The following is a 14,301-nucleotide window of genomic DNA, read 5'->3' as shown; positions in this document are numbered from 1 at the left end:
AAATCTGATGTTTATTGAACCATTTGGACTTTTTTCCACTTGTACAGATCATTAATTGCATCTCTTCTTTATTTTACATCAAGATTTATTTATTTATTTAAAAAAGAAAAAAATCTGTCATCATTATGCAAATTAACATACACTAAGCATTCTTTTAACCCAACCCTTATGCACTGAAGGAAATTCAGTGAAAATTAAGCTTGATAAGCAGAATTTAATGTATTTTTTTTTACATTAGAAGGGTTAGATTTTGTGAGGTTTTGTGAATCAAGCTTTGAACATCCTTACATCACCTCCCAAAAAAATAAATTTTATATAATTCACCAGTTTAAATTGTATTAAAGCTTAAAGTTATGCATAATTGGGGGAATGGCCACTTTCAGTCACAGTTTGGTGCCATCACAGGTGGCTAGCTGCTGGGTCGCCACTTTATTTGGCCTGCCTCAGCTCCACTCACGCTCACGGATTATAACCAACCTGGAAGTTAGACGGAGCTGAGATGCCAGGACTCATCAAGCAGCAGAACAATATGGACCCAGAGATGCAGAGGGAGGCAAAGCAGTAGTTGTTCAATAATATTTAAAAAACACAAACATCAAAACAAAAAGGGCTTGTGCTCAGCAGGAGACATCGAGCCAGAGAAAAGTCCAAAAGGTTACAAATCCAAAATAACAAATGACAAGCCTGAAAAACCAGAGGGAAAATGCTTGGAAAAGATGCTTAAGGAATCACGGTGATGCTGAACTTACAGACGAGGATGAACTGGCAGCTCAAGGGGGAACAGACACAAGGCTAAATACACTGGGAGATGATCAGGGACAGGTGAAAACAGTCGCAACTCTACAGGGCAGGAAAGCAGACAAAGATAAGAAGTAGAGATAATAAAGACATACCAAAATAAAACAGGAAATGACTACACAAGAAAGACTGTGACACAAGATGGCAACAGCCAGAGCCACAACACTGTAAGTTTCACTACGGCTCTTGAGAAACCTATAGGTTCATGTTTTATACAGGCAGTAGACGGGATGAGGGGGTGGCCATTCCTCTTGTTAGCAAAATGACCAAAAAGCGCCCCTCTTGTTAACCTACCACCTCCCCTCTCCTTCCCCTGGTAGCAGAGAGAGCGCGGGATTAGAAGGGCAGTTTAGTCTACTCCGCCTGACTCATCGATGCAGCAGACAGATTTCTAATTGCAACTTTTTCTCTGAGTCCTTTTTTCTCTGGGTCTAAAAAACACAGAACCAAAGGACTCGTTAATGACTCTGTTCGCTAGTCGCGGGTGAACGAGTTGAGCTCGGTCCAACAAATCACCTGCTGCGTACAGTTTGGTGGCAAGTGGAAGAGCAAACAGTTTTTTAGACTGCAGTGAAAATGTTGTTTTTAAAAAGCTCAGTGTCAACAAATATGGATTGAAGCAGAATATTTTGTTAGATAAAACATGTTGCAAATTTTAGAAACTATTACATACATCTTTTTTCAATAAATTTTGACTTTTGGACTATACAGCGCTCTGGAGTTATTAGAAATGTGCAGGCTTGGGGAGTAACAGATTACATGTAATGAGATTACAGAAATCTGGATACGAAAAACTGTTTTATTACAGTTTCAGATAAAAAAAAAAAGACATCATCAGATTACAGACATATTTATTAAACATGGGTATTATTAGTGGGATTACAGTTTTAAAATAAATAATGATATACTGCCATATGCTTTGCACACAGTTACCAATTTATTATCATGGCCTGTAGTGAAAAACTGGGTGGAATTTTTTTGTCTTTAAATCAATTAAGCAGTAAATTGCACACAACCAAGGAAGGAACAGCTGGATAGACTAATAAACCTAACAACAAACATAAAACGTTTAATCAATTATTAATCAACTATTAAATCAGTCAACAGACAGAAGACTGATGAACAATAGTTTATGTCAGATCGTTCACGCTAGAGGGACAAATTATCCTGTATTCTTTCCTGAGAATTAAAGGTAAATTTAAAAGTTTTCAACATAAAAATGCTATTAAGAAAAAAATCAAAATTCTCTGATTTCAGCTTCTTAAATGTGAATATTTTCTGGTTTCTTTACTCCTCTCTGATAGTAAACTGAATATGTTTGAGTTGTGGACAAAAGAAGACATTTGAGGACGTCATCTTGAGCTTTGATCAGAATTCATCCCCATTTTCTGATGTTTCTCGGACCAAACAACTAATCGATTAATTGAGAAAATAATTGAATGATTAATCGATGAAAATAATCATTAGTTGCAACCCTAAAAACACCATATGAGGCAAGACAATTTCACCTTATATTAAGTTACAGTACTTTAATATTGTGATACTTGGATTACATTACTGACTACATTTTTAACAGGAAATTAGTAACTGTATCAGAAAACATTTTAAAAGTTTTTAAACCCTGGAAATGTTTGGATCACACCAGTCAGAATCAGACGCCTACGCAGCCACGACTGGAATCTAATTCAACAAATAACAGTAATATTAGTTTAGCCCAATCTTTATCTGCAGCTCTGCAGAAATACTGGGTTTAAACAGAATGAATAGACTTAGAAAAAAGCTGCACAGTATTAAAATATTCAGTGTTACGGATGAAAATTTGAAGCGTCAGACTATTTGTTGCAGCCCTAATAAGCTGTCAGTTAGACTCATGCATTTAAGTTCTTATCCACAGTGATTTACAGTGTGCTGATTTCAATGTCATGTTCAAGGGCACATCAGTAAGACACATCTGGTGATCAATATGTGTCTATATTTCTTTACAGAACATTTGCTGTGAACTCCAGCCTCCCCTCATACAAACCCCGCTCCAGTTTTAGGGAGAATTTCCCTCAAAAAACACACACACACACACACACACACGCACCAGCACACACACGGCCCTCCCACCGAGCCAGCTGGAGAGGTAGGGAAGAGGCACAGCAGTGATCCCTCACTAACGCGCGCAGAAAAATGTGGTGTGGCATCATAAAGGTCGCAGTCCTTCTTTTATGTAAAGTTACAGTAATGTCACGCTCGGCTTATGATGTCATCGTCAGTGACATATCGATTCGAGCTTTGCTTATGATAACAGGAGGGAATGCACAACACGGGTTTCCTCGTACGTTGAATGAGAAGAATAACTGAAACATGAGAGTGGGTTTATTCAGGTTGTGTTGAAGGGCAGCGCTAACCTTAGGAGAATGATGCCCTTTGTGTTTGTGCGTGTGAGTGTGGGTTGACTACTGTCACGAGCGCTCAAACCTAAATATTACTGTATGCTAATGTTCCTTTTACGTCTCCATCTGTGTGTGTTTTTCATCTGTTTTCTGTGTCGTCGAGATGAGCTGTTTGTTGTCGACTGTTCTGCGGAGTGTAACAGTTGTGTTGCTCCTCAGGTTGCTGAAGGGCACGGCGTATCACTGGGACCTGATGCTCTCCGGGCTCATTAACATACTGATGTCGGTGCTGGGGTTGCCCTGGATGCACGCCGCCTTCCCCCACTCCACCCTCCATGTGCGCCAGCTGGCTTTCGTGGAGCAGCGCGTGGAGGGGGGCCACCTCTACGAGACGTGAGTTGCCCGCCCTTTCATCGCCGCCGCTAATCAGGCGCTCAATTAAAGGTCGTCTTCAGAGCATGTGGTGACTGTAATTTTGTGTTGCAGGCTACTGTATCCTGCTCTTCCCTGATTGCATGATTACTATGTAACTAACCATTTTCTCTCCGGGTGGAAGAGGTGAAGGAGCTTTTAAGAGATGAGAGGATTAAGTTCATCATCCCGGCCGCACAGATATGTGCAAAGTTGTAGTTAGCATATATTCAGATTTGTTAAGTAGTCAAGTGTAATAAATGGGGCATAGGGTACAGCGTTCTATAAGACTAATTACAGATATTAGCTGTAGAAAAGTATGAAATTCAGGGTTCTTGAAACTATTCCAAATTTCCATATCTGATTATATGGAAATTTAAGTGGTTACTTAAAGCAGTGGTTTTTAAAGGGATAGTTTGGGTTTTTTGCAGGTGCATAGTCAGTGGGTGCATTTCAATCTCATAGTATCTCCCTCTGAAGTGGACTGCACAGGGTATTCAGCCATGTTAAAGGGACAGTTCGCCCCAAGATTAGAAAAAAAACATACTTTCCCCTCTGGCCTGTGGTGCTATTTTTCCATTTAGATTTTTTTGGTGGGAGTTGCAGAGTTTTGAAGATATCAACCGTAGAGAAGTCTGCCTTCTCTCAAATATAATGAGTCTAAATGGCACTTGGTTTGTTGTGCTCAAAGTACCAAAAAAAAACAGTGTCTCTTTCCAGAAATCATGACCCAGTTACTCAAGATAATCCACAGACCTTGCTGTGAGCAGTTTCATTTCATTCCTTTCGGCAGTAGAATCTACCCGAACTACTTTCTTTTTTACTAGAAAGATAGTACCTCATATGACCCATATAAAAAAAAACTTTTCTAAGACATGGAGGCCCTTTCTGGATCTTAATTACTCTCTACAAGAACCTGTTGATAAACAGTAGGACGGTGGAACACATAAATGTCCTATTGACATTTAAGAAATTACGATACCAGTAACCTACAAGTGATACCAGTGCTAGGCTGTACTTAATTCAGTAGTGTTTTTTTGAAGGTTCTTTATCAAGAACGCCTGCTGTGAACAAAACTATATAAATATTTATCTCTAGATCCTTGTACAAAAAGGATTAAACTCAAGTCGGTTCATTTCATTCGTTTCAGTACTGCTTGGTACTGGGTTAATCAATACCTTATTGAGTACTGATACCCAACCCTAAGTGATATCTTAATATATTTTTCCCTCCTTCACATCTGTCTGTTTTTGTTAACATCAATATCAAGGTCATTTTTGTTATCAGTACACAACAAAGGGCTGCACAACGAAATGAGAGTTGTAGTTCCTTCACACACATCATATATAGAAAAATTAGACTAGGATAAAATATAAAACAGAATAAAACAATATACATACATTGATGAATAATACTTCTTTTGTATTTGGGAGTTGAGTTGGTGAGCTGAAGTCAAATACACATGTTTTGTGTCCTCTTGTCGTACGAAAACTTTGAAAATCAATAAAATATATTTACATAAAAACTCTAATATGTCAATGTGGGCCTTCAAGAGCACAACCTCACATTAAAGTGCTCCACAGCAAAAATAAAAATGAAGGAAGAGACATGAAACACCAACTTAAGAAGAGTGAAAACAACATAAACATAAATAAATAATAAAATTGCACAAAGGCAAGTCTAAACAGATGGATATTGAGCTGCGTTTTGCCCACAGTGTCCACAGATCTCAAGTCCAAAGGGACGCAGTTACAAAGGGTTAGCAGCCACAAAGCACAGTCTCCTTTAGTTTTAAGCCTAGAAAAAGAAGCGGCATCTTCAAACATGCAACTTTTGTTCAGTTTTCGATAACACAACTCTGCACAAGAGGCCATTTTTAAAGCACAGCATGCACACACACACACACACACAGTGCAGGGGACGTGTTGATTGTCAAATGATGCTAAAACAGACAAATGGGTATGAAAGTAGACAATGTTTAATCATAGAAAATGTATAAACGCAGTAAATACAAAAAATACAAGAGCTCGTAACACTCCAATCAGAAGACATTCACATCAGAGCAAGTTTTTCATTATGTGGGATTAAAGTGAATTACAGTGTCTGTTCCCTCTGTATTTATTAAGGTTAAACAAGAAACAAGGGCTGCTGATGATGCATCTTAAATACTGTAAAAAAAATCTGGATTATTTTGTTCACCACAGTCTAGACCAAGAGAAATAGACACATTTTCCTCAAACTCTGAAAAATTGAGAATTTTTCAAATATAAAATGTGCAAGAAGACTGATAAGAAAATCCCAGAGAAAATGTTTCTCTGCTGCATTGTATGAAACTATTGTGAGCTTTCCAGTAACCGTTCTTTGTGTGTGTTGTATTGTGTGTGTGTGTGTGTGTGTGTGTGTGTGTGTGTGTGTGTGTGTGTGTGTGTGTGTGTGTGTGTGTGTGTGTTTGTGTGTGTGTGTGTCTCCTCCTCAGCATCGTCCAGGTGAAGGAGACCCGGCTGACGTCTCTGACTGCCAACATCTTCATCGGCGTGTCGGTGCTGCTGCTGCCCCTCCCGCTGCAGTGGATCCCCAAACCCGTCCTGTACGGCCTCTTCCTCTACATCGCCCTCACCTCAATCGACGGAAACCAGATGTGCGACCGCATGGCCCTCCTCCTCAAGGAGCAGGTGAGACGGCGTGTGTGTGTGTGTTGTAAGTTAATAGACACACACGTGTGTGTGTGTGTGTGTGTGTGTGTGTGTGTGTGTGTGTGTGTGTGTGTGTGTGCATGTGTGCATGTGTGCGTGACCATATGTCGATTGTAGGGCTCTGCAGATCAAACGGTTGACTGGGTGCCCGGTGCTGGAGGACCAGACCTGAGTCAAATAATATTTGCAAATATATTTTTTTTCTTTGTTTTCGTCTCCTCAGAATACCAGGTGGGTTTCATGAATTAAGACAGATCAGCCCGTAAATTAACATTATTATTAACATATTATTCTAGTGTTGGGTATCAGCCACCTTAAGATGCTTTCCAACATCCACATTTATTCATTATCCTGCTGCTGAACTCCCTCTAAATTAAATCACATCAAATATTTGCAAAATATTTTTCCCTAAAAAGGAAATCTAAAAGAATCTATTTTCTTGTGTCCGATTTAACCTTCCTACTGGAAGCCAGACTTTGCCATTTTCCTCTGTAACTGTACCTCTCGAACTGCACACACTAGCGCCTCCAAATGGCAGTGAGAGGGAACTGTTCAGAAGAATTCAATGCCCTCCTTCCCCTCGAAAATGGATTTCGCTTTTTGTCACTTCACTTGTCTGAGCTTCACTTAACTGCAGAGTTTGACACTAGAGGGATGTTTTCACACTCATGTGCTGAAGGGGGAAATTTTTTATAGCTTCTTCTTTTTCTTTTTCTTTTCATTATGTCTTTTAATTGTTTTGGTTTTTTAGTTAACTTTAGTTTCAGTTAGTTTGCAAAGTGGGTTTGCTAATTTCAGTTTAGTTTTTATTTAAAAGTTTTTAGTTTTAGTTCTAGTTTCATACTTCTAGTTTGAGTTTTTATTATTAGTTGTACTAGTAGTTTTAAGTGTTTTTTTTTAATTATAATATGGTGGTATTTGTCAGGGGCAAGATTTAAGAAGATCAGAAAAGATATTATGGGGCGACCCTGTGCATCAGTGCTCTGCAGCGGCCCTGGTTTGAATCCAGCGTGCAACCCTTTGCTGCATGTTATCCTCTCTCTCTCTCTCTCTCTCTCCCTCTCCCTCTCTCTCTCTCCTCTCTCTCTCTCTCTCTCTCTCTCTCTCTCTCTCTCTCTCTCTCTCTCTCTCTCTCTCTCTCTCTCTCTCTCTTTCTCTACCCCTTTTCTTGTCTGCTCTTCAGCTCCTCTCTGTTTTCAACGCAAAAAACACACACAAAAGAGAACATAAGACTGTCAGGGTAACTGACTCAATGGGTTGACAAATTGACAGACTATTCCTGTATATTTGGATTTCATTTTAGCAAGCTTTGTAAGTACACAATATCATTTCAGTTAGTTTTTGCTTTCTTTTGTGAAGTCAGATTTTTTTATTTCAGTGAACTAAAATGTTTTTTTCACATCTAGTTTTAGTTTTTAGTTCATACATACACTGAGAAATGACTTTACAGTGAAGTAGGAGACAATTTTTGTCCAGTAGTCAAACAACTGAAATGAAACATATTTGTATAGTCGTAGATTTTTTTATTTTTATTTTATTTTTATTTTTTTATTTTTTTAGAGGAGATTTCTTTGTCTTTAACATTTTTATGTAAAAGCCCAGTTATTATTCCAAGTAGAGTCTTTTTTATATTTCTTAAAACATGTCTGCAGGGGATCTTTAACTTCAGTACCCAGAAATCCTGTTATGTAATGTCTGACTGCAGACAGCATAGTACGATAAGGTTTAACAATCCAGGCATTGTGTTGTTCTTTAAACTAAAGAACACCAAAAGGATGAGAAAAAAAAGAAGCTGAGCATTATTGCATCCATCCAGAAAAGTTTTATTATCATTATTATTATTATTATTATTATTATTATTATTATTATTATTATTATTATTAACACTAAACCCAGAATCAGAATCAGGTTTAGTGCCAAGAAGGTTTACACATACGAGGACTTTACCTTGGTATTGGTGCATAACAATAAACATAACAAGTAGAAAAATACAAAGAAGGATTGAAGGATACTGCAAGTCAAGAGGCATCATAGAAAATTGACAATAAAATGTGGAAAAATATTCTAAATATCTGTACCACATGTTATTTAAATGAAAGAGCTGTAAAGTTTTGTGCAGGAATATGTTAAGTATTCAGCAGAGAATGTGCATAAGAGCTTTAAACGTTACAATATTCAACATGAAGGTCGGGGTCAGTTTTATGTTTATTATGGTTGATAGTAATTTTGTATTTAGTTTTTATGTACTGATTTCATCAAGTGGATCACAAACTCTGCCTCAACAACAAGCTTCAGTGACACATTTATGACATAGACGGATATGACAGAGTCGAGATTTGTCGAGTCTTGTTTTTGTACATTCCCAATAAGTCAGAATGATCGCAGGTAATAATTTAGATTGTGTCATACTTTTATTGGCAGGGGAATTTGGTAATTTATCAGCTCCTGTTGGAAAGGTTCACAGTGTGAGATGTTGAACTCGTGATTGAAGACGTTGCAGGAGACCTTGAAGAAGCATTTATTGAAGCTCGATCGAGGAGAATAGAGGAGCAACACAAAGTGAAGCAGCGTATAAACACCACGCAGTTCTGAAGCTGTCCTCTTGTCAAGAAAACTTTCTTGCTTAGTTTCATTCAATTCCTGGATTTGTGTGGGATCATAATTAGGTTAATTGGTCCCATAAACACTCAGCTGTTGAGCCTAGATTAGGTTAGATTTTGATAACTAATATAAAAACCAGGTCCACATGGAATCTGCACTGCAGAATTCTCACAAAATTTTCCACTGATTTTCTGCAGATTTTAAACAAATTGATTCTGCTTGTAAAACTCAAATTTAAAGGCTTGACAAAAATCTACAAAATATTTCTTTTAGCCGTACATAAAGTCATTTTAGATTTCATCATTTTTGCTCAGAAACAATCTTTGCTTCAATCTTAAATTACACACATTAAAGGCAAAACTCACTACGTTGTGAAGATTTTCGTTCTGGATCACTGCTGATGATAACTAATATAATATTTTTCAGTTCATTTCACTAAGACTCCCCTGAAACAGTTTGGAGCCCCCCTGGCAAGGTTCAACTTTAATGGGTTTTTTTCACTTGTCCGGTCAGACAAGTGGGTCAGAAATCTTCTTGACCAAAATCAATTTTTACTTTTTTTGTTTTATTTATTAATGGTTATAAAATAACAACAAGGGCTAGAGTTACTTGTCATATTTAATCTAGGACTGCAATGTCTTAAAAATGTCAGAAAATAGAGAAAAATGTCCACGCTGATGTTTTAAACCCTGAGATATTCAGTTTAATATGATAATAAAAACAGATCAGTGGGAAACCTCCAAATTTGGGAGGCTGAAAACATTACTCGAAAATTAAAATAGTTTAATTCTTTTTTGTCTCCTGCACAGTTGCCATATTTACTAGTCTGATATGGTATTTTACTTGCCCCGGGCAATCTTTACCGTTAAGCTCTGACCCTGGGGAGCGCTGCCTCCCACTTTGAAAACCTAAGGTAGAGCACAAACATCCTCCCACGGCCTCGGTCTCAGGGAGACAGAGACAGTGTTATCAGGACAGCTGCACCAGCTGGCCCAGAGACAGAGAGGAGGCAGAGAGAGTTGAAATAATGCTTTTAGGATTTGTAACTGACCTGGTTATATCACCTTTAGCCTAAAGGAGGAAAATTCCTTTACACGCACCAGATAAGTTTGTGGAGATTAGTTTTGTTTTTGTTGCCGCTCCACTTAGACTGGAAAAAAACAGGTATATTTTTTATAGAAACATCTTATTAAGTGCAGGTTTAAAATAATATCAGCAGCCTCTCCCCTGTACCCCTCCTCACACACTCACACAGGAGACCCCTCGTGCTATAAATACACTTAATGCACTTCATAACGAAGCATCCACTGCAAACTTAGTGTTATTTATGATCTAAAACCCGCAGTGCACTTCTTAGAGGTGTGTGGGCCGTCCACTTCCCTGAGTCATTTCTTTAAGACTGCAGGAGACCTGAGGACAGCGAGGGAAAAGAACCTGAGGGTAGATTGTGTATTTTAATCTGTCCTGATCCTCTCACCTCCTGCAGACGTCTTACCCGCCTACCCACTACATCCGCAAAGTGCCCCAGAGAAAGATCCACTACTTCACCTTCCTGCAGATGATGCAGCTGCTGGTACTGTGTACGTTTGGCATGTACCCGATACCGTACATGAAGATGATCTTCCCTCTGCTCATGATCCTGCTAATTCCAATCAGGTACGACTGCGGCAATTTTGTCTCAGAAAACGATTTTCTCAAGTGCTTTAAACCGGGGTGACATTCAGCAGGTAACGAGTGCCGTGTCTGACCTCAATCTGCCTCTGGGTGAGGATCTGTTTCAGCCACACTAAAGTCTGTGGACGCGTTGTCAAAACCCCAAATCTCTCTAAACAGCACCTTGTTGGTGATTAAAACTGACAGTTCGGGTGTTCTTAATTCCAGTTTTAATTCTTTAATGAGCATTAGTGTGTTACAGCTGGAAACATCTGGCAGTTCAGTTGAGATACAAATGTTTTGTGCTGCAGTTCAGTCTTACCAAACATAATGTGTGAAACGGAGGCTGTGGTACTACCAGCAGATGGGTGCAGTGCATTATATATGGTATTTGTAAATTCACAGAATAATTTACATCCACCCTCGCTGCAACAAACCAGTGGAATATCTTCAATAAAATAAAATATGGTTTGTACTTGAAACACTGTGAAATTTTAAAGAAAGTAAGTAAACTTTTTCTGTTTATCAAACATCTTTTTCAAAGTTTAAGGATTACTGTCTTCCTAGTTTTGTTTCTGTAAATCTATGAAGCACATTTGCAAGTTTATTTTTCAGATTACGATATCTAAGTTCAGTGAAACACTGTTATGGCGTTCATTACCGTGAGAGTAACAATATGAGATCAGTTCCACTGATTTGGTTGCAGCACTGCTGACCACACACTTCCATTACACACCATATTTAAAGGGCAAACCCATCTGCGTTATTTTATGGGTTTTTCAAATGGAAACTTTGAGGGTTTATAGCAGTGTCAGCATGCAGAAACCAACGTCAGGTCACTTTGGAAAACTTTTAAATTTTCATAAATTGACCAAAATTTAATACATAAAGAACATTTCTGTGAAGATGCATTGTACTTTTTTTGTCAGTCATTTAAATCAGAATTAATTGGGGGGTTTTTCACAGCACTAGGAGCCTGTGTCAGCTTATAAAGTTGTTCTGGCTAATGTGCATAATGCAAAAGTTACACATTTGCACATATTTACACGTCTACCAGACACAATATCAGCATTCTTTTAAAGTTGTGTCTCTAGAGATGTGCAGTGGTTTGCATCAGCTTTGTGTACGTTCAGGTGTAAAGTCGACACTAGAGCCTTAGTAACTTGTAATTTCTTGCACCAGGATTACTTCACGTTGGATGTAAAGTCCTAACTAAAGCAAGTGGCCAATCAGTGATCAGATACAGAGTTCCATCATCATGGTTACCTTTCTGGCTGGCATGAACCACTTGGTATCAGAGCACATTATAGTGAGCCAGATCAATATTGAAATATACAAGTAAATTAGGTCTCTGCTGGATTACTGTTAGAAAACGTTTCCAATTAATGACAAAATGAAGCTCACCAACATGCAGAATGCCCTATTTCAGAATCATATGTATTATATTACTGGATTACTTATTATTACTGTGATGCATTAATGTTTTAATCTCTCTAATTTTGCATTTTGGTAAAGGTGGTGCTAATTTCAGCTGTTTTATAAACTGCTGGTTTGATTAATTTCAAATAATAAATCATGTTTTATTGGTTGATTTGTGTATTAATTTAAGTCATCAAATAAATGGAATGGAGTAAAAAGTTCAACATAAACTTCCAAAATGTAGTGGATTACCAGTATGAACACACAAAAAAGTAAAGTGCAAGTACTTCAGAACTGCACTTCAGTAAATGTACTTACTTTCCATCACTGACACTGAGTCACTTAGTGCACTTAGTCATTTAATCCTCTGTTAATTTAGAAATAGAGCGTCTTTAATGCAGCAGGGACATCGTGCTCAGTCTTGTGCTGCCTCAACAGCTGCAATTTAAATTTTGCAGCATTAAAAAGAAAAACCATTTGTCAGTTTTTTTGAGTGTGAAGTATCACTTTCGAGTTGACACACAGCATATGCAGCATTTTTCTCACCCCCACCTCACATACTTGCACATCAGCCACCACTCTACGGTTGATTTGCTCTCTTGTTCACTGATGCAACTGAGAAGAAAGTGATAAATCATGTCTGATAAGATCTGACAGTTTGATGGTGTGATATTTGTGTTTTTTTTCTTATGTTTCCTTTCTCATTTCTGGCCCAACAAGTAACATAATTTCTGTCTGCTCTGTGTTTCAGGAACAACGTGCTTCCTCATATCATTGAGGCCAAATACCTGGACATAATGGATGCCCAACACATGTAGCTACGGATGGAGACAAGTTCTGGATCCACAAAAAAAGACGTCTAGAATTAAAAAAAAAAAAAAGAAAAATGAGGATTTAGAAAAAAAAAGAAACAACAACGTATTTTTCAATGCAAAACTGTATGGAAGCAAAAAAAGGAAGGAGGAAATACCGACTGTTTTGATTTTTGTATCCGATAAGAACATTCTCAACAGGTGAAGCACTGGAAATGTGGGAAGTCGTGCGTGTGCGTGGAGGAGAGATGAGAGCCGTAGGAAATGTTTTCCAAACATGGACAGACAGCATCTCTCTGGGGGAAGGTTCCACCGAGAAACTGGACCGCCCAGAACTCCCTGTTTCACCTCTGTTTGACCCTGTCAGATCGTTCAGTGCCATATACCTCCATGTTCACCTCTCACACCTTTTACATTTCTATGGTGACATTTTATCCTCACTGCAGTGTGTTCATCTGTGTGTTAAGCTGTGGGTAAGTGCTTAAAGTGCTCGCTAATACTGTGTAAGGGAGAAAAATGCTGCCAGTGTTCACTTAGAAAGCTGTAACGGCACAATGTAAGTATGAACAATATCTTTTTCTGACACTTTGCACTCACATTGTGTTTTTACACTGTCATCCGGGTAAATTTTACATACTTACACTGTGTTGATAAGTACTTAAATACTTCTCCATCGGTAAATTGACTGATTGACTGCATCCAGGCCACTGCAGAGTCAATCTTTTGTATTGCTGTCACCGTGCAGTGTTAAAAACTTTACATTCCTGCACCTTTTAGCTGTGATTCCCCCTTTTTCTATGAAGGACACTTGTGTTCGTACATGTTTAGTTTCTAAATCATTCCAAGTGTCAGTGTTCATTAAAGGAGAGGGAAAGGGAGTACGAGTGTGTGTTGTTTTACTATATCCATTGGGTCCAGAAAGCGGGAGCTCACTATACTTGTGGGGTCTGAGCTGTTTGAGGGTCAAGACTTGGTTTAAGGGGAAAGGTTTAGGTTAGAGTACGGGTTAGGGTTAAGCTGTGATCGGTGGGGTTAGATGAAGGGAATGCCTTATGTCAATGATAGGTGTGCATGAATATAGTAAAACGTGTGTGTGCGCACGTGTGTGTGTGTGTGTCATGGTCTACAGAAGCCCTGTAAGGCAAGTGAATCTTATCTAAAGTGTTTTCTATCCTGTGTTCATGCAGTGGTGGTTCTAGACCAGGTGGTTCTGTCAGAGGGGCTCATTCGAACCGGGACAAAGAAAGTGCCGAAAGCTTTCAAAAATCTTAGCTCAGTATAAAAAGTAATAGCACACAAGAAACAATATAAAATACCATGAGTGGTATTTGTGTCAGTAACATGGTGTCAGGTCTACCGTTGCAAGAAAGTGATGATTTTATTATTATTGACTTATTATCGACTTATTGGAGGAGGGGGCATCAGGCACTGGACACTGCTGCCCTTCTCCTCTGAACCACCCCACTGTTTTATGACATGTGAAGAAAAGGTTTGCCAGAATCTGTCTTGAGTTCCTTGATTTTTTTTTCATCTGTG

General features: G+C 38.5%; 1 protein-coding gene across 1 annotated transcript in view; it reads left to right on the top strand.

Moving 5' to 3' along the window:
* slc4a11 (solute carrier family 4 member 11) overlaps positions 1–13,644 on the top strand; it is a 141,164-nt gene extending 127,520 nt beyond the window's left edge. Inside the window, exons 17-20 of the mRNA XM_084742073.1 lie at positions 3,396–3,569; positions 6,064–6,259; positions 10,368–10,537; positions 12,705–13,644. Coding sequence (XP_084598199.1) covers positions 3,396–3,569; positions 6,064–6,259; positions 10,368–10,537; positions 12,705–12,771 — 607 coding nt within the window. The 3' untranslated portion in view covers positions 12,772–13,644. The remainder of the gene's footprint in view (positions 1–3,395; positions 3,570–6,063; positions 6,260–10,367; positions 10,538–12,704) is intronic.
* Positions 13,645–14,301: the final 657 nt, after the last annotated feature.

This window comes from Lutjanus erythropterus, chromosome 18, assembly GCF_056507025.1.
Source record: "Lutjanus erythropterus isolate fLutEry1 chromosome 18, fLutEry1.hap2, whole genome shotgun sequence".
NCBI lineage: Eukaryota > Metazoa > Chordata > Actinopteri > Lutjaniformes > Lutjanidae > Lutjanus > Lutjanus erythropterus.
Note: the sequence above shows the minus strand (reverse complement) of the source record. Positions and strands in the feature narration are given on the sequence as shown.